The sequence below is a fragment of the Prionailurus bengalensis genome, chromosome F2 (assembly GCF_016509475.1).
Source record: "Prionailurus bengalensis isolate Pbe53 chromosome F2, Fcat_Pben_1.1_paternal_pri, whole genome shotgun sequence".
In the NCBI taxonomy this organism is placed as follows: Eukaryota; Metazoa; Chordata; class Mammalia; order Carnivora; family Felidae; genus Prionailurus; species Prionailurus bengalensis.
The window spans coordinates 17,434,161-17,453,168 of NC_057353.1; the positions used below are offsets into that span (position 1 = coordinate 17,434,161).

The following is a 19,008-nucleotide window of genomic DNA, read 5'->3' on the forward strand; positions in this document are numbered from 1 at the left end:
AGGATACTAGAAAAATAATGAAAGAACAATTTCATTTTAAAGAGCTTTATTACAGGATGTTAATATTCAGGACACTTCAGAGCACCTTATACTTCTAATTAGATTTTTGGTAACTGGTTTTAAAGTGTTACTTGAGTATTTTTCTCATATTGGCTTTCAGTCAAAAAGCCTACTTAGTGACTGTTTAAGAGATGTTAATTTGATTAAACAGTTTATCTTTAATAACCTGAGACATCAATCCATGGATAGCTTCTATGGTAGTTTTACAGCTGCAAAGAAAAAACACATCACATAATGTCACAAGAGCTGAAAACTTTCGAAAATGCAAGTACCCCCCATTTCTATCCTTGTACCCCCAATAATGGTTTTCATTTCTATTCATACTCCACAAATCACAACAATTTACAGTTTACTCTTCTGATTTTTAGCCTTCTGCATATCTTTTAACCATTTCATTACAGTTGACCTTTGAACAATGTGGGGAGTAAGGGTACCAACTCCTCGGCACAGCTGAAAATTCACAAGTAACTTTTGACTCCCCCAAAACTAAACTACTAATACCCCACTGTTGATAGGAAGCCTTACTGATAAACAGATGATTAACACATATTTTGTATGTTACCTGTATTATATACTATATTCTTATAACAAAGTAAGCTAGGGAAAATAAAGTGTTAAGAAAACCTACAGTCACACTACTATACTGTATTTATAGAAAAAAAAACCCATGAATAAGTGGACCCATGTTGTTCAAGAGTCAACTATACTTACTAGAACCTTCACAAGAGAATAACAGTGTAAAATATGATCTACAGTAAAACCGTGGTTTGCAAGCATAATTTGTTCCAGAAACATGCCTGTAATCCAAAGCCCTCATATATCAAAGCGAATTTCAAGAACCATTGACTCAGTTGTGATCATGCGCTGTTTGGCATCACATACTACTCGTATTACAAGACACTGCTTGCTTATCAAGTTAAAATTTATTAGAAATATTTGGTTGTTTTGCAGAATACTTGCAAAAACAAGTTACTTGCAATCCAAAGTTTTACTGTAATTCATAAGTTAATTTTATTACTTATCAGGAGTTTTGGGGAAAGTCCTGTTTTGGAAGGTGACTGAAATTATATATGTCATAATTAAAGACTCATTCTAATATTACATTAAAATCTGTTATTCCTTATTATTTATTATTTAGAATAAAAAAGATTTTAAAGAATCCTATACTTTTTTTTTCTGAAATAATCACCAAAGGTCAAAGTTACAGTGGGTAAACGACTTAGATTTTAGAATTGATAAAAAATTAAAAGCAAAAAAAAAAAAAAAAAAAAATACAACCCAAACAAAACAAAACAAAAAACCCACCAATATTCGGAAGAGATATGATTCTTATAAAGTTACCCAAAACAGGAAAATTCTCTACTTTTGTACTACTATTTGTTTCCTTCCTACTTTTCTTCTTACATAATTGGAGACATTCCCATTGTGAAATTTTTGCTTCATAAGAAACTGAGATATAAATGTAGATAAAATTACAAATCACAGACAACATCTAGATTAGCAAAAACATACACTCAGTGCAGGTACCAAAAATGAGACCTAATATCAAAGAAAAATGTAATTTTTATCCAGACCACCAGCCCTATGTCTTCTAAAAACTCATGGAAAAGAAAGGAATGAGATGATTTTAACCCAAGATGGCTCCCTCCTAACACACTTGGCTTTCCCTTCTCCTTCCTATTGACCAGTCCAGTTTTTCTGCATACCAAAGTGTCAGTTTATAGAGATGTCAACATAGTTTTCCCTTCCTCTCTGCTTCTAATTATCACATTAAAAGTCAAACCTTCGTGAAAGTAAATGATATTTAGATTTCTTCCTAGTCCTCTATGTATCTGAAGGGCCACCTGATTATTTTGTAAGTTATCAGAGAACACATTCTAGGTTTGTTCCTAACAAATTTTTGGGAGTGAGATTTGGGATACTAAATTACTGTATTAAGGATAATTTCAGAAGAATCACTTAAGAGAGATGCAATAATTTCTGTGATATTTAGGGGTTTGAAACTTCATAAAAATGTGAAATTTGATCAATTTAAGAAATCTCAACATAAACCCTTAACAGATGAGTAAGATAGAATAGATTGGGATGTCCCTTTGCAAAAATTTTTTCTTTTAAAGATGCAGTGATGGATTGGTTTTCTTTGTTATACTTTCTAGCTAAATCTAAAAAAAGGTGACTGGGAGTTTTTCATTACATTACCTAGATCTTTAAGCCTTTAATGTTTTAACTTGAATTTTCTAGGTTCAAATGTGCATTTGACAACTCCTGAAAGTCTCAAGAAATTAATACTCAGGTACAATTCTAAGTTGTAAATAAGTTGAAAAGGAATTTGAATCCTACTATATATAATGTGCAAATTTTGAAACAAAAAGAGGGGCAGGAATAGATTTGCTCTTACCTGTCTCTTGTAGCTTTGGCAAGTTTGTCTTCTGACTTTCTGTCATGTGTTTCTAAACCCAACATGAAACTCCCTCGTCCCAGCTGGGCTTCTGACTGTTCTAATTTTTCAGACAAATCAAAGACCTGACCAGTGGTATAGTCTGCATTCTGTAGGGAAAATGGTATTGTGTCAGTGTGTGTGTATATATACATGCATATATATATGAATTAATTTTTTTCTATTTAGAACATTTCATTTACAAAGAATTCTACCATGAAGTATAAGTAGATAGTGAAGAAATCAAATTTATTTGTAAAAAACTGACTCCAAAGTTCAAACAGTTCAAGTTTAGAGTTTTCCCCCTTTTATAATTTAAAGATTAAATTTGGAATTATTTTTGACTCCTTAAATCTATTATTTGTTATTATGAGAGGCTTTAAAGTACACAAGTCTGAGTCTCAGGTCTGGCCTTGCTGCAGATTAGTCGGAGGCTTTGGGAAAACTCCTTTACTTTTCTGGACTTTCATTTTCTGAAAACGGAGGAGGACAGCAGTAATTTCTACATTAAGGCTATTTATGAAGATTACATTAAGTGATATATCTAAAGTAACATATATAAAGATCTTAGGACTGTCCATGGCACCTGGTAAAGGCTTAATAATTGTTAGCTAATTTTATTTGTTCTCATTGAACTTTCAGAATTAGTACTTAACAACAGTTTTTAAAAAATTTGTTTTAGCTTTTGTGATTATAAAATTAATAGTTATTGCAGAAAATTTGGAAAATGCCGAACAATATAAAGAGAAAAGGAAATACCTATAATCCCTCCACCTAGCTATAACTAGTTATATTTTAGAATATTGCTGTATGCTTGCTTAAACACCTACATTTGTAAGTGCTACATACACTGTTTTGTCTGTTAATATTTTATACTTTTTAAAAAGAAAAATTTTAACAGTTACATATGTAACTTAAGCGTTAAACACTTAAGCATTTTTATGGGATATCTAAAATACAAAACAAATTTTCACAAAGATGAGTTATTAAGTACATATTCCATTTCATTTATCTTCAATAGAAGAGAATGAAGATTAATAAAAAATTTGGCAACAATTAATGTTACTCTATTTACTCAGACTGTAAGACATGTACATGAAATACAGTTCATCCACCAAACATGAAGTTATTTGCCGTCATCAGTCACTACACAGGGCCTTTTACAAGGCTTCCAGTTCTTCCAATGAGTTTATAGGCTGATAATATTTTTTAACGATGCAATTATATTCACTTTGTCTAGATCTAAATGGTTTAGGACACCAATACATTCTCTGCCCCCAAAGATTTGAAAACTAAGGTTTGCAGACCACTGCACATTTGGAATATTTATCTCAAGCCTTAAAAATGTAGGATGGCAGCAACAGTTATACTGTTAAAATGACATAAAATGACACTATATTTCAAACACATGGAATGAGTATAGGAAAGTAATTACTTAAGTCAGAAAATTACTTTCTTCTGTAGTTTTTAGGTTATATGCTTTAGCTGGGGAAAGAGAGGAGTTGAACATATATTTATAAATTTTTTGTTTTAAATGCTGCAATTTACCATATATAAAACCACAAGAGGAAATATAATTTAATCTGTACTTGATTATTAATATCCTAATACATGCAATGCTAGAATACAGGGATAGCCATTGGCTGAGTATGTAGAGCTGTTTGCCTTTACACAAAGATTTAGATTGCTCTGGTCTTAGTGTTTACTCCCCCTGCTATCATGTGTCACTTCTGGCTGTTATTAGGAAACTTGCCTATAAGGAAATAACTCCATATAAAGCATTTAGCAGTGTCTGGCACAAAGGAAGCACTTAATGAAAGTATGCTATAATGATCACTCTCCTTCATTCTAATTTGCTACTTCTGATGGCTGAGGGTGAGAAATAAGAACAGGGGCGCCTGGGTGGCTCAGTCAGTTAAGTGTCCAACTCTTGGCTTTGGCGTAGGTTATGATCGCATGGTTAGTAGGATCGAGCCCCATGTTGGGCTCAGTGGTGACAGTGTGGAGCCTATTTGGGATTCTGTCTTTCTCTTTGCCCCTCCTCTGCTTGCACTTTCTCTCAAAATAAATAAACTTAAAAAAAAAAAAAAAGAACAGAAGGCTTGTCAGAACTGTATTTAAAATCATAGACACTTCTCCAAAGAAGACATCCAGGTGGCCAACTGACACATGAAAAAATGCTCAACATCACTCATCATCAGGGAAATACAAATCAAAACCACAATGAGATACCACCTCACACCTGTCAGAATAGCTAACATTAGCAACTCAGGCAACAACAGATGTTGGCAAGGATTTGGAGAAAGAGGAACCCTTTTTGCACTACTGGTGGGAATGCAAACTGGTGGTGCAGCCACTGTGGAAAACAGTATGGTGGTTCCTCAAAAAATTAAAAATAGAACTACCATACGACCCTGTAATTGCATTACTAGGTATTTATCCTAGGATACAGGAATGCTGATTCGATGGGGCACATGAACTCCAATGTTTATAGCAGCACTATCAACAATAGCCAAAGGATGGAATGAGTCCAAATGTCCATCGATGGATGAATGGATAGAGAAGATGTGGTATATATATACAATGGAGTATTATGCGGCAATCAAAAAGAATGAAATCTTGCCACTTGCAACTACGTGGATGGAACTGGAGGGTATTATGCTAAGTGAAATTAGTCAGAGAAAGATAGATATCATGTAACTTCACTCATATGAGGATTTTAAGAGACAAAACAGATGAACATTAGGAAAGCGAAACAAAAATAATATAAAAACAGGGAGGGGGACAAAACATAACAGACTTTTAAATATGCAGAACAAATAGAGGGTTATGGAGGGGTTGTAGGAGGGGGGAATGGGCTAAATGGGTAAGGGGCATTAAGGAATCTACTCCTGAAATCATTGTTGCACTACATGCTAATTTGGATGTAAATTAAAAAAAATAAAATTAAAAAAAATCATAGAAAATATGCTCAAGTGAGGCCTTTTCCTGTTAACAAACAAATGTTAACAAACAAAAAATAACAGTAACCTATTGAGGCTTTATTATATGCCAGGCACTTTGCTAACTACTTATTTACATAAAGAATTTCATTTAGGGGCGCCTGCCTGGCTCAGTCGGAAGAGCATACTGACTCTTGATCTTGGGGTCGGGAGTTCCAGTCCCATGTTAGGTGTAGAGATTACTTAAATATATAAAACTTAAAAAAAAAAAAAAAAAAGAATTTCATTTAATTCTCAGGGTTCTTCCTGATGTAGGTACTATTATCCCTGAACCCAAGAGAAGGTTCAGGCTCATTAAACGGCTTTCTGAAGGTCACATAGCTGGTGAAGTGCCAGAATTTTCTTTTTTCTTTGAACTGAGTTTATTTCATACCAAATTTTGTGGTTTAACCATTATGCTATACTGTACAATATGAGGTGGCCTACTTAAAAGAAAGAAAAAGAAAAAGGAAAGCAACTGTTCCTGACCAAGCTGTAAAATTTTAATGATAGGTTTTTATGATAGGTTAGGTTTTAATGATAATTGGAAAAGATTCGGTGACTTACTTTATTTTTTGCTGCCCAGCATCTGCTATTTTAAGTTAATGGTATTCTGATTTTCTTCTGGGAATAACCCTTCCTAATTCTTAGTCCATGTGCTCCTGAAAGAGTTTTTTCTACCCCAGCCTAACAGTGAAGTATATAACTTGGCGCAGCCACTCTTGGTGTTCATTTCCTTGGCCTGGAACAGGTTTAGGGATGGGAATGTGACCTAAACAAGGCTCAGACACAATGAGGTTTAGCCTGGGGTTATGCATGAGTGTGTGTATCTAGATGTTCTCTTTTGAAGGGGAAACTGAGGGGCTGGGAGGTCCCAGGTTAATGCTGACATCTTATTTTCAGCCTGAAACTGAAGCTAACTGATATGAAATCAAACCTGACACAGAAAGACCAAGACTTAATAATAATATATGAATGCAAACTTGCTGTGCCTGAAGTAAGGCCTACTCCTGGACTTTGCATCTTACAAGATTCACTTTTTTGTTTAGCCCAGTTTGGTTGGGTCTCCTGTCACTTGTAACTGGAGTCCCAACTGAGACACCTGACAGAACAAAAAACAGTATTTGTATTTTTCTCTCTGGAAGTCTCTTTAAGGCAGGGGCAGATTTCACCCGCAACTGACTGCTTATATTTGTCATTTGGACTTAGTCTCAGTAGTATATGACAAAGACCTTGGCTTGGCCTAGAATCCCAATCTAGGTCTGGTCATACAGAATCTGGTATCAGCCCTGATATCTTGGCCAAGTCAGGTATAGCCTTTCTACGAAAAAGGATTCCAGATATTAAACCACTTATATAGCTTAGATAAAATTCAAATGCATCCCTTGGAAATATAGTACTTACAGTAAGCAAGCTAGAGGAACTCAGGGTATTCACCCAGTATTTATTCCACAAAAGCTCAAGCAATTTGCGATCCAATGAGGATTTGAAATATGAGACTTCTAAGGCATAATACCTACAAAACAAAAGCACAAATTTAATAAGTAAAAACAAAAACCAAAACAATTCAACCATATATAAAAGTTATGGCCAAATTTAAAGAATTACATTTTATATCTAAATAGTTATGTTTTAGTTTTTAGTTCAATAGAACAATCAGTAGCCACAGGTTCCTTATGCTTCTTTTAAATCTTCTGTTAACTAAACTTTCTTGTGTTATATTTCTTCCCATTGTAGAGCCCAGAAAGTCCCCCAAGCTAATCAACAACCAATCAGAACTTCTGAATGACATATGTTTATCTATGTTATTGAACGTTATCTATGTCTGAATGACATTGTTTATCTATGTTATTGAATTCATAAATTCTATCCAATAGCACATAAACTTAAAGAATTGCCTCTCTAGGGTCAACGATAATTTTTGATAGGTTTTTAAATATACTGAAAATGACATGTGGATTTCCCATTTCTCCCTTTCTAATCTCCTAATTAGGACCTACTACTTTTTGGGAAAGCAAATTTTAAAGCAGAGTCCTTAGAGTACCTTAAATTCTGCTTCCGAAAGTGCCTAACTTATAATTAGGGAGAGCAAGAAATATGAAAAATTTGGTTGAATGTATGAAAAAACATATTTTTTAAAGTAATAAATAGGTTCTGTATATTAGTAAATACAAAGAAACACAGGGACTTCTTTACCTTCAGGAGCCTATTACTGTTTATGAGGGAGATGTGGTATGGATACACAAAAAATTAAATATGTGTGCTGAATAACAGGAAGTGATGCTATAGTGCATATATAAAATTAATCACCTACTAATTAAATATAATTAAATGAGTACTCTTAGTGTAGACAGAACTGCCAGAGAAGCCCCAGGAAGAAGGCAGGACTCAGAGTAACCCTTTCATGAGTCTATGGTGTGGATATGTTAACAGCAAGGAGGGCATTAGGCAGCATCCACTTACAAACAGGAAAGCCACAAAAGGAACGGTAAGTAAATCACTTTGTCTGGACAGTTAAGCCATGGCAGAATAATGTCCAGTTGGTGGAACACATTACATAAAAGATTAAGAATTTTAAACTTTATAGGTGGGGGGATGGGTTAAATAGGTGATGGGGATTAAGGATTGCACTTGTGATGAGCACTAGGTATTATATGTAAGTGCTGAATCACTAAATTATATATCTGAAACTAATATAACGTTGTATGTTAACTAAGTGGAGTTTAAAAATAAAAACTTAAAAAAAAAAAAGAAATTTAAACTTTATCTTCTAGATAGTGGGGACTCCTGGAAGGTGATGGCTATGGCCAAAGAGGTGTTTTACAACAATGATATAGCCAAAGAGGTGTTTTAAGAAAGCTGGCTGTGGTAGGATGTCTTACAGAGAAACTGTAGGCAGGAAGACCACAAAAGATACTATTGCAGTGCAGCAGATGTGAAGAGAGAAAGGCTCAGGCTCAAGTTAGTTGTGCAATTAAGTGAGGGCCTTTTCAACATTAAGATACCTGTGCAGATCTGAAGAAGGACAGGACATAGCTAGTGAAATGTGGAAGTGGAACAGTGTATTTTTTGAGCACCTGTTATTTCCTGTGTACTTTACATATATTCTCATTTAGTCTTCCCTATAACCATACAAAGAATGCATTTATTATTCCCAGTTTATAGACAAACATTTACAGAGAAAGCCTTAAAGCTAGTAAGTGGCAGAGAAAGGAAGAGAAAGGATATGGAAAGTTGTATCTATTATCAAAAGCCTCAGTTTTATTTTTACATCCAGACTGTAGACACTTGAGAGTATTTAAGAAGTGAAGTGCTAGGTGGAAAGGTCAGCTTTAGAAAGGAGGGGTTGTATTGCTGATACTTGAGGAAAAAAGAGATGAGAGGATGAACATAGCAACAGATATTCCAATTTATAAAGGATGGAAAATAAGGGAACTCAAACTTGAAGTTTTAGAATAGGCTTTATGTTCTAAAATTTATGGATCACCTTAATGTAATTACTGTTTTAATTCCATAGGCTGATGCAATGAAAATTTTTGTTTAATAGGTAGTGATTAGCTGCAAATCTCAGTAGCAGAGTTGAAAACAAGAAGAACATTCAAAATTACTTGTGGAGCTAAATCCTCATCTTCTGTACAGGAAGTCAATAATAGATACTGCCTAGAACTGAAAATCGAGAAGTAGCACTATCAGCATGTTGTTTGAAGAGATGGGGTACTTACAGGAATATCTATAATAATAGTTTAAGTGACTGTCTCTGGGGGATGGGAAAGGGAATGGTACAAAATTGTTTTTCGTAGTAAGTTTCACAGAACCATTTTACTCTTTAAGCCATGTTCCTGTATAAATACTGACAACATACAAGCTTATTTAAAAACACTTAGTGTCCTATTTTCACTAAAATTCTTTAAAGTTGAAAATATTTATTATCTACATTATATTCTATGTTTAAAACAGACTTTGGATGTGCAATATGATGTGGGATTTAAACAAGGAAAGAAAAAAGATCAATATAAATTGCAAATAATACCTCATCACCAAATAATTTAGGAAATGGATCTGTAAGCAGCCTGCTCCAAACCCCTGCTCTTTCAACTTGGGACAAGTAAGCCACTCATTTGCCCTATGAAAAAGTTTACTCTCTTATTTAGGAACTGATCCTAAGAGAACATCTTTGAATATCTTAGCAATTCCAGGCTCAAAATTCTAGGCTCTAGCAATGAAGATAGCTAGAAAGTGGCTATTCTTCTCTGATGGACTCTTATTTCAGTAAAACAGAAAATGCAGGTTTGTTTAGATACAGAAAGCATAGACTGCTTTAGTCTTTGTTTCAAAAGCTGCAGTTGGTGAAAACAGCAGTGTAGGTATTAAAGGTGTAAGCTTTTTATACCACTGTAACTCAATATAAATGAAAAAAAAATTGTTACTCTGAAAATGAAAGTATCACAGCAAAGGTGTTTCCATGCTTAGGAGCAATTCTCTCAAACAGGAATGGTTTAAATTTTTTTCAATAGGGCAAATTATGTGATTTAATCTCATGCCTCTAACTGAAAAATAAAAAAGAATATATTTTTTTATAAGTATGTCAAAGATGACATATATTTAAAACCTCAATTTTAGAAATTCTAGAATTTTCTAAGAATTTCTGAACAGAAAAATAAGAGTAGTAGTACATGGGTAGTCATGGGTATTCCTGGAAGTTAAGATAGGAGGTATGGAGAAAATGGGATACTAAATAATCATTTAAGTAACATTTTTTGGGGGGTGGGGGATGCCTACCCTTCTGTGTGCCATGCCCTGTTTAAAATGTTAGGATACAGCAGTGAATTAATTCTAGTGTCATGAAATTTACATTCTTGGGGTCAACAAGGAAGCAAAAACTTATCAGATGGTCCTAAGTGCTAAGAAGAAATATAAAGCTGGGAAACTGAAACAAAGAATGACAGGAAGGTGTTATATTAGACAAGAGGACTAGTGAGCATTCTCTCTGTTAAGGTGACCCGTAAACAGATATTCCATGACTGAAGTAGTTAGTGAGCCATGTGGAAATAAGGAACAATTTTCCTGGCAGTGGGAACAGCAAGTGCAGAGGCCCTGAGGCAGATATCTGCCTGGCGCTCTGACAACCCTAAGGAAGCCACTATGGCTGGACTGGAAAAGCAAGGGTTTTGTGATAGGAGATGAGCTCAGAGAGGTAGTAGGGGTCAGATCACATAGGACTGTGTAGTCCATGGTAGGACTATAGATCTTATTCTTGGTGATACAGGAAATCATTCTGGAGAAGGAGGAATGTGATCTGACTTACATTTTAACAGATTCAGTTTTGACAAAAGATCTTTAAAGGGGTGAAGGGCAGAAGCTGGAAGACTAGTTAGAAGGCTAGTAGTGCTCTGGTTCAGGATCCAGATGGTGTTGGCTTGGGTCAATATTAGGTAGCAAGATATATTTAGAAGATAGAGAACACTGTTTTCATTGCTTTAACCCTTCTAAAAACTTAGATATAGGGGCGCCTGGGAGGCTCAGATGGTTGAGTGTCTGACTCTTGATTTTGGCTCAGGTCATGATCTCATGGTTCAAGAGTTTGAGCCCTGTATTAGGCTCTGTGCTGGGAGTGTAGGATTCTCTCTCTCTGCCCCTCCCCTGCTCACTCACTCTTTCTCTCTCTCAAAATAAATAAACATTTATTGAGATGTAATTCATATACTGTAAGATTGACTATCTTAAAGAGTATATATTATTCATTGGTTTTAGTATGGCTTCTTTAAATTTTGGAGTGAAATGTTTAGGAAGAATTTTTGCTAAATGGAACTTGGGTACTTTGAGGGCTTGTAGACATGCTAGTGTCAGGCTGGCCCTGAATACAACTTCTCTCAACTGTCAATTTCATTAATGAGCCAACTATCTTGTACACTGATATGTTTATGGTTGTGCGAAAGGCAAATAACATGTTAGGTTAAAACAATTATTAATAAAAATTTTAAACATTATCCTAAATTTTATATTCTTACTGCAGTTTTAAAAGGTATTATGAAATACATTTCATCTGAACCTTTATTCTCATCTGTAAAATTAGGGGCTTAGACTGGATGATCTCTATGGTTTCCTATGATGACTTTGGCATCAGATACATTTTAAAATTACTTACTGTTTGCAGTGTACACCAAAGTCTTCTATTTTATTAAGTGGGATAGTCTGGTACTCAGAAGGTCCTTCATCAGGGGGTTTATAGCCCTCAACAAAAATGAAGAAAAATAGAAGGTTTAAAAAAAACATAGAAACATGTTTCCTATGAAGCTTTCCATTTATGGAAACATTAATTTTGGGGAGCCACATATTGAACTTAAACATTCCAGTTAAAAAAAAAAAAGTATATTGCTTTTACTCTCCCTCAACCCCATTTGGTGGCTGATGGCTGGATTTTCATTTTTCTTGTCCTTAGGTGATATACACATATGCTAACATCTATTTCAGATTGCAGAGAAGGAAACTGATGTTTTTAGCTTGTTTGTCTAGTTCCTGTCAGAATGCCATGGGCATACAGAGACTTATTAACAAATGAAGACTACTTTTTAGTAAAGTTAATAATATATAAGCACATGACAGTGCAGAGCCTGCTTGGGAGGCTCCCCCCCCCGCCCCGTTCTTCTCCCACTTGCCCGTGTGTGCAGTCTTTCTCAAAATAAATAAACATTAAAAAACAAAAAATACATAGCATAAATATGTTGTCTTTTGCTAAGGACAATTTGTGGTAGTTAGACTGCTATTTTGTAAATATTTTTAAATTGTTTTAGGTCAAAACAAGATATTAACCATAATATGACTTTAAAAATAAGTCATTTAAAAATTACAAGGAGTTAAAATTTTAAAAATTACCTTTGGGTATGTCCTAAAGGCTCCAAGATTCACCTTCCCTGCAGATATTGTTCTTGTTGGGTCAATCTACAAGAAAGATATATTTAATATATATGTAAATACTTCATTTGTTTAAATGTTATAAAGTTAGAAATACATATGTATATATAATACTACATGCATGCACACACAGAAACACTGATTAAAATAAACCAAATAATAGAAAAAATAAGGAAAAAAATAACCAAACATGATAAAAAAGTTCAATAAAGTGGGTAAGTATAGAAATCTCACAGTGAATTTAGAATTTAGGTCTAGTTATTATACTATTTAAGAATGTTATTTGAAGATTTGTTTAGCCCTTTTTCAAGTTTCCTTTTACTAGATGAACAATTTCAATCTTTCTTATGGATTGCATCTAAAACACTGAGCATAGCAAGAGCTGCTCTAGCAATTCCTGACTTACTCAATTCAGTCAACATTACTGAAAGCCTATTGTGTGCAGGGAACTGAGATATAGGTGCTGTGATCACCCTCATCCTATAGAATAGGACAAGAGATGCAGAGTAACTTGTTCAAAGTCCCAGCTTATAAGAGGTGAAATTCAGATTCAATCCTAGGCATACTGACACCAGATCATTGCTCTTTACTATAGTTGTTCTCAGTATACTTGCTTTAATAAATCTTTGTGAAGAACTTAAGACTGGTTGCAAAAATACTTACTACTACTGCTACGAATGGTTCCTGGAACTGCTGATTGAGCATCTGAGTACTAACGTCTATCCCAGAAAGCCAGCAGCCATAGCCAGGATGGCTATGATACCAGCCAATTGCATTTTCAAGGCGGCCAACCTAACAAAGAAGAGGACAAAGAAGATTGAGGTTTCTGTTTAATCTTAGAAACACCTGTAATTTGACTGTTTACATAGCATTATGATAAAGTAATAGCATGCAGAATAGTTCACAGCATATGCTGCTTTCAGGTTAAAAAATTTTTTTTGGCATATATAATACCTTCTTTCCTCCCTTGTTTCCGTCCCACCTTGTTTCCCTCAACTATCCTGTTCCTCAGCCCAGATGTTACCACTATAACCAGTTGCTTCCATACTTATCTTGCAGATATATTCTTTGCATAAATGTAGATTAATACAAAAACAACAGTATACCACATACAGTGTTCTATACTTTGTTTTTTCACTCAAAATATTGTGGGGTTTGTTCCACGTAAATAAAATATATAGATAACTACTTTTTAATTTTTATTTTTCTTAAAGGCTGGCTTGCAGTTCATTGTATGGATATACCATAATCTATTTAATCAGTTTTATATTCAGGAACATTTAGGTTGTTTCCAAAATTTTGGATTTAAACATACATCTGATACTGAGTGTGAGAATTAAAAAAAATTTTTTATGGAGATATAATTGACATATAACATTGTATTAGTTCAGGTGTACACCATAATGATTCAATATATGTATATACTGCAAAATGATCACTACAAGAAATGTATTTAACATTCATCACCATACATTAGGTACAACTTTTTTTTCCTTATGTTGCAAACTTTTAAGATCTACTCGAGTATAAGAATTTAATTAAAAAAAATCCATGCTAACCTCATATACATCTTCCATAGAAATTGTTGAAAATAACTTAAATATAAACTTTAATGTAAAGAGGATAGTTTTAAGTTTAGAAACTCAAGAGTCGCCATGAGACTCTTATTAGAGTTACTAAACTTAAACAGCGTTTTTACCTGTTTGGCGTTTTCTATATATGCAGCCATGTACTCATATGCAGCAGCCTGAGCATTTACTCGGGTTTCAGTGCCCTCTACAGGCAAAGCAAAACTGTCCATAATGATCATGGTTTCACCATCCACCTTTCCCAGCATTAAGCCCATCACTTCTAAGTTGCCTCCTGATCTGGCATGCATCACCATTTTCAATAGAGCCAATGCTGAGATTTTGCAGTACTTAAAGTAATGGTGACTATAAAACAAAAGCACAGTATAATTAACTTTCTTTTATAAAACACAATTTCAAAGACAGTTTTTGTGAAGATAACAAATAAGTATTGAAGGAATTTACAGTGATGGGAGGGGGAGAAAGATTGTAGAATATGGGAAAGAAAAAGAAAGCAGAAGTTGCTGCAGGGGGCTGGAAATGATAAACATGTCAGAGTCCTGCAAAGTATTTCCTTTTAGGGGAATGGAAAAGTATGAAAAGCTTTTTAAATATGCTATTCAAGTAGAAAGGAATTATATGACCAGTTCAGTAGGCTTTTTCTCCATTAATTTTGGAATCACCAAATCTCTGATTCTGACTTTAGTTGGATGGCTGTGCCTAAAGATTCTCAGGTCTAACTTTCTGGCCTTATGGTTAAGAATGTGGACTCTGACATCCATCTGCCTAGGTTTGAATCTTTGCATTGCCATGCTAGCTGTGGCCTAGAGAACCACTTCATGTCTGTGCCTCAGTTTCCTCATCTTTAAATAGGAATATTTAGAGTTGTTGTTAGGAGGAAATAAAGTAAGTGAAATAATGTATATAAAGTGTTTAGCTTAGTGCCTAACATGTACTAAAACTTTATAAGTGCTAGCTGTTATTAGTCTTAACCCATCTTTTACAGTACTCTTAAAAATCAGTGTGTTGAAGGGTGTGGTTTCTTTCTGTGTTATCTGCTTCAAAATTGAGAATGTAGCTCTAGTATCTTTAGTTCAGAGTTTGTCATCTGTGGATGTGACTAAACTACTCTTCACTACAATTACATTTTCCCATCTCACTGACACAGCCCAAGAGAGCTAGGATGAATATAATTAATTAGAGTCACAATCGGACAGTAGGGGAAGCAGATAATTTCCAAATATTTAATAGGCTACAGCAACCTAAAATGCATAGCCTGCTCTAGAAGTAAGCAGACAAGCAGTCTTTGATAACTAGTCTTTAATAAAGTGGCCAATGTTTCTGAGAAGCCTTTTTAAGATGTCTGCCCACAGGTTTCAATCCCAACTGAAAAATTTGGAGACCTGGTATTGGGTGTCCAGATATGAATTAAAATCTTGGCTCCCCCATTTACTGGGAAAAAGAAAAAAAAGACAGTTACTGTGCTCCTATTTACATACATTGTAGACCATTTTTTAATACATTATCTCATCTAATCTTTATGACATTACCATAAAAGTAGGTCTTAATTCCTTTTTACAGATAAAAAATGAAGACACATTAATTTTCTAGGGCCAATTAACTAACTAGTGACAGTTATGAGGTTTGAACTTCAGTCTATTGTCACTTAAGAGTTCATTGCCTCAGTGTGATCATGAAATAAGTTACTTATATTTGCTTGTTTTCTTATATGCAGAAAAGTAATGAAAATACAGTACTGCAGGGGCACCTAGCTGGCTCAGCTGGAAGACCATGCCACTCTTGATCATGGGTTTGTGAGTTCAAGCCCCACGTGGGGTGTAGAGATTACTTAAATAAAAAAAATATAGTACTGGGTTATCATGCAGATTAAATAATATATGGAAATTCCTAGCTCAGTGCTCAATCTGTATTAAATACTTGATAAACACGGCTGAATCTGAATACTGACAAGAGTTTGCCCTTGTAAAAAACTGAGAAAGACGGAAGAATTTTGTTGTTGACACTGTTGTCTTTTCTATCTTTCCATTTGACAGACTGCTCTTTTTACTCTCTCCCTAGCATAATCTGCTTTCAGGAAAGGTAAGTGCTGTGGGTTAACAGTCCTTGACTTGTCATCATTCCCAGGGACACAGGGCTTTTGCTAAGGGGCAAAGAGCTTTAAACTCTATTGATATAATTCCTAGCTTATGTGAACTTCTGAAGTAATATTTTAGGAGACTGGGTGGACCCTCGTTTCTGAAACTGTTATGGCAATCAAAAATTGATTATAGATCTCTAAAAGACGGCTCATAGTTATTTTAGAGGCCCTTGGGCTGACTTAGTTTTTGAAGACAGGTGCAGTCTCCAGTCTGAGATCAGCTGGTCCTAACCAGGTGTATTATCGACACAAGGCTTAAGGCAGAGTGCGGCATACATATGATAATACAGATACTGAGAATTGACAAACCAAAAAATCGCTTGTCGTTTTTCTCTTACATCAACTGGAGGCAAACGGGTTAAAGAGAGACAGAAGGGGGAGTCAAAGCAAGCCTCCCTAGAGGGCCTTTGGCTCTACTTGCGGAGACAAAAGGTGGATCAAAATTTCTCCGGCGCATATTCTTCTCCCTGCCCATGAAAACACAAGCTCTCCACCCTCTGCAACTCCCACTCCCTCTGGGTGTCCTAAACTCCCGCCACCCCTTCCCTCCCCTGCGTCTCGCCAGGGACCTCCTCACTCCTTAGTCCAGGGCTTCGCCGCCAGTATTTCCTGCTGCTGTTTCTTGTCGTATTTGTAGATTTCATCGATACTCTGGGCTTCCTGCATGTTGTTGGCCAATTCCCAGGTTTTCTGAGCCATACCACTCCCGGACGCCGCCATTGCGAGGAATCGGAGAAGTTGTCGCCTCCACAACCAAGACGCAACTTTACCTCGCTGGGTTCTCAGGTATGGGTTTCGGACCCTCCCGAGCACAGGTGCAAACTCGTACTAGTCTCTCGAGGCAGCCATGACACCTAAAACCGGAGGTGAAGTCGGTACAGACCATTCGCGGATGGCGGGAGGGCTTCCGGGGTGCCACGATATAAATAGTGGTTACATAATAGAGACAGAAGAATCTTCGTGTGGCTGAAATGAGAATATATTACCTTAAAAAAATTTTATGTATGAATAGAACAAACTCAATGATTGGGCATGGGAATGGTATAGTCTTCCGTACCGGAAGAAGGGCACGTTAACGTTATGCTAGAAACTGGAACCGGTCCTCTTTGTTCGTACTGCGCAGGCTCGGCCTCCGCCATGTTAAAAATGGGTAGATCCTTGAGATAGGATGGGGGGAAACTGTTTTCATATGGGTGTAGGCACCTCAAATAAAATGTTTGTTGAAAACCTAAAAAATAAGGATGTCTGTGAAAAACTTGAGATATAAGTAGTTCTGGATGCGGGCTAAGACGAAGTTAAACATGGCATTCTAGTTGCAGATGAATTGCTGCACTTGCGTAAAATCCTAAGGCTTCTTTGGTGGGTTGGCGCTACACTTCTGTAGCAGGGTGTTTTCTGGCATTCCGAAGAGGCTGTGGAGACTCGTGGAAGGCTATGACCGTGTATTCTGACCTGTTTGTAAAAATTAACATCTACGGGAGCTGTTCGTGTTCTGAAATTCTAGTACCCAAGTCTTAACATTAGTTACGGCTTAATAAACCACTCCCTGTCCCTGAGGCCAAATTAATCTCAACAACTTTTCTTCCAATAGTTAATACAATGTTTAATTATTTTACTTATTTTCCTGTTTTAGGTATTTTTCCTTCTTCACCCCCCCAACTCCATTCTAGATTTCAAGTTCCAAAGCCTAGGTACCAGGTTTGTGTTCCTTGTTTTATCCCTAATATCTAATACAGATGTTCAGCAATTTGTTTTGCCTGGGGTGAGGGGAGGGAGCGGAAGAATAGGATCACACCTCAATTCTCCAGCTTCATCTTTATCTAATCCTGAAATTTAGCATATGTGGTTAGCATTGCCTAAAATACTCCCCCTCCCCTTTATTTTTTTTTTTGTCTGGGGGCCCAAATTAATCTTCAAAAACAGAGCTCAGAGATCTCTACCATGAAATCTGATGATTCAAGGTTCTCTAAATGTACTCTAGTCGCTTGCATAACTGTTACATTGCATTGTAGTAATGTATTTATTTGGAATTTTTTCTTTTCACTGTACGCTTTATAGAGTTCAGGACACTCTATCAGTTGTGTCCACCAATCCTAGTACAGTTTGTGGCAAATAGTTAAAAACATTAAAGACCAAATCCAGACCCCTGCCTGCGGTTTTGACATTAACTTCCATTTGAAGAAATTTTGTTTTTAAAACCCTCTTACAAAGTAATTTAGGAAAAAGGATTCATAGTTCCACTCTCCTGGGATGCTAGAGATTTCTTTTCTTTCTTTCTTTTTTTTTTTTTTAACGTTTATTTTTGAGACAGAGAGAGACACAGCACGAACAGGGGAGGGTCAGAGAGAGAGGGAGACACAGAATCTGAAACAGGCTCCAGGCTCTGAGCTGTCAGCACAGAGTCCCATGCAGGGCTCGAACTCACGGACTGCGAGATCATGACCTGAGCCTAAGTCGGACACGAAACCGACTAAGCCACCCAGGCGCCCCTAGAGATTTCTTTTCTAATGATGGCACATGGCCACTCAGTATTGCGTGAATTGAATATGTTGAAAATAGTAATAAGGACTAAACGTTCACCAGACCCCTAGAAGAGAAATGTGGAGAGGTATGCCAACACTTTTTTCTCTCACTGCCACCCCTGCTCTTTTTTCTTTTCATGCCAGCTGGGGCTTGGAAGGTTTGGAGGGGCTGGAATCAATTTAGCTTGGGAAGAATTTTCCACGGTTTAACAGCTCCCAGTCAGACCAGGAGAACTAGGTGGCGGAGAACCCAAACATGCTTGCAGGCAAGTCCTGCTGGCGATAGGGAGGCTGTGTGGCCTCCGGTACGATAGGGGGCGCCCCGACTGCGCGACCTTACCCCCGCGGCCGAAGTGGGGCGGGGCCGCGT

General features: G+C 36.1%; 1 protein-coding gene across 4 annotated transcripts; it reads right to left on the reverse strand.

Annotated features, from left to right (window-relative positions):
• Window positions 1-29: 29 nt before the first annotated feature.
• Window positions 30-17,223, reverse strand: COPS5 (COP9 signalosome subunit 5). 4 transcript variants are annotated; one of them, XM_043602233.1, is made up of 9 exons: window positions 17,174-17,223; window positions 16,694-17,082; window positions 14,090-14,324; window positions 13,054-13,182; window positions 12,352-12,417; window positions 11,624-11,709; window positions 6,883-6,994; window positions 2,459-2,607; window positions 30-269 (listed from the first exon to the last, which is right to left on the reverse strand). In XM_043602233.1, the coding sequence occupies exons 2-9, from the start codon at window positions 16,834-16,836 to the stop codon at window positions 185-187; spliced, it is 1,005 nt and encodes a 334-aa protein (XP_043458168.1). In that variant the 5' UTR covers window positions 16,837-17,082; window positions 17,174-17,223; the 3' UTR covers window positions 30-184. The 4 variants fall into 4 exon arrangements, with proteins under 4 accessions (XP_043458168.1, XP_043458169.1, XP_043458170.1 ...); XM_043602234.1 differs by having other exon boundaries at window positions 16,694-17,198; XM_043602235.1 differs by having other exon boundaries at window positions 16,887-17,180.
• Between the last annotated feature and the right edge of the window lie 1,785 nt (window positions 17,224-19,008).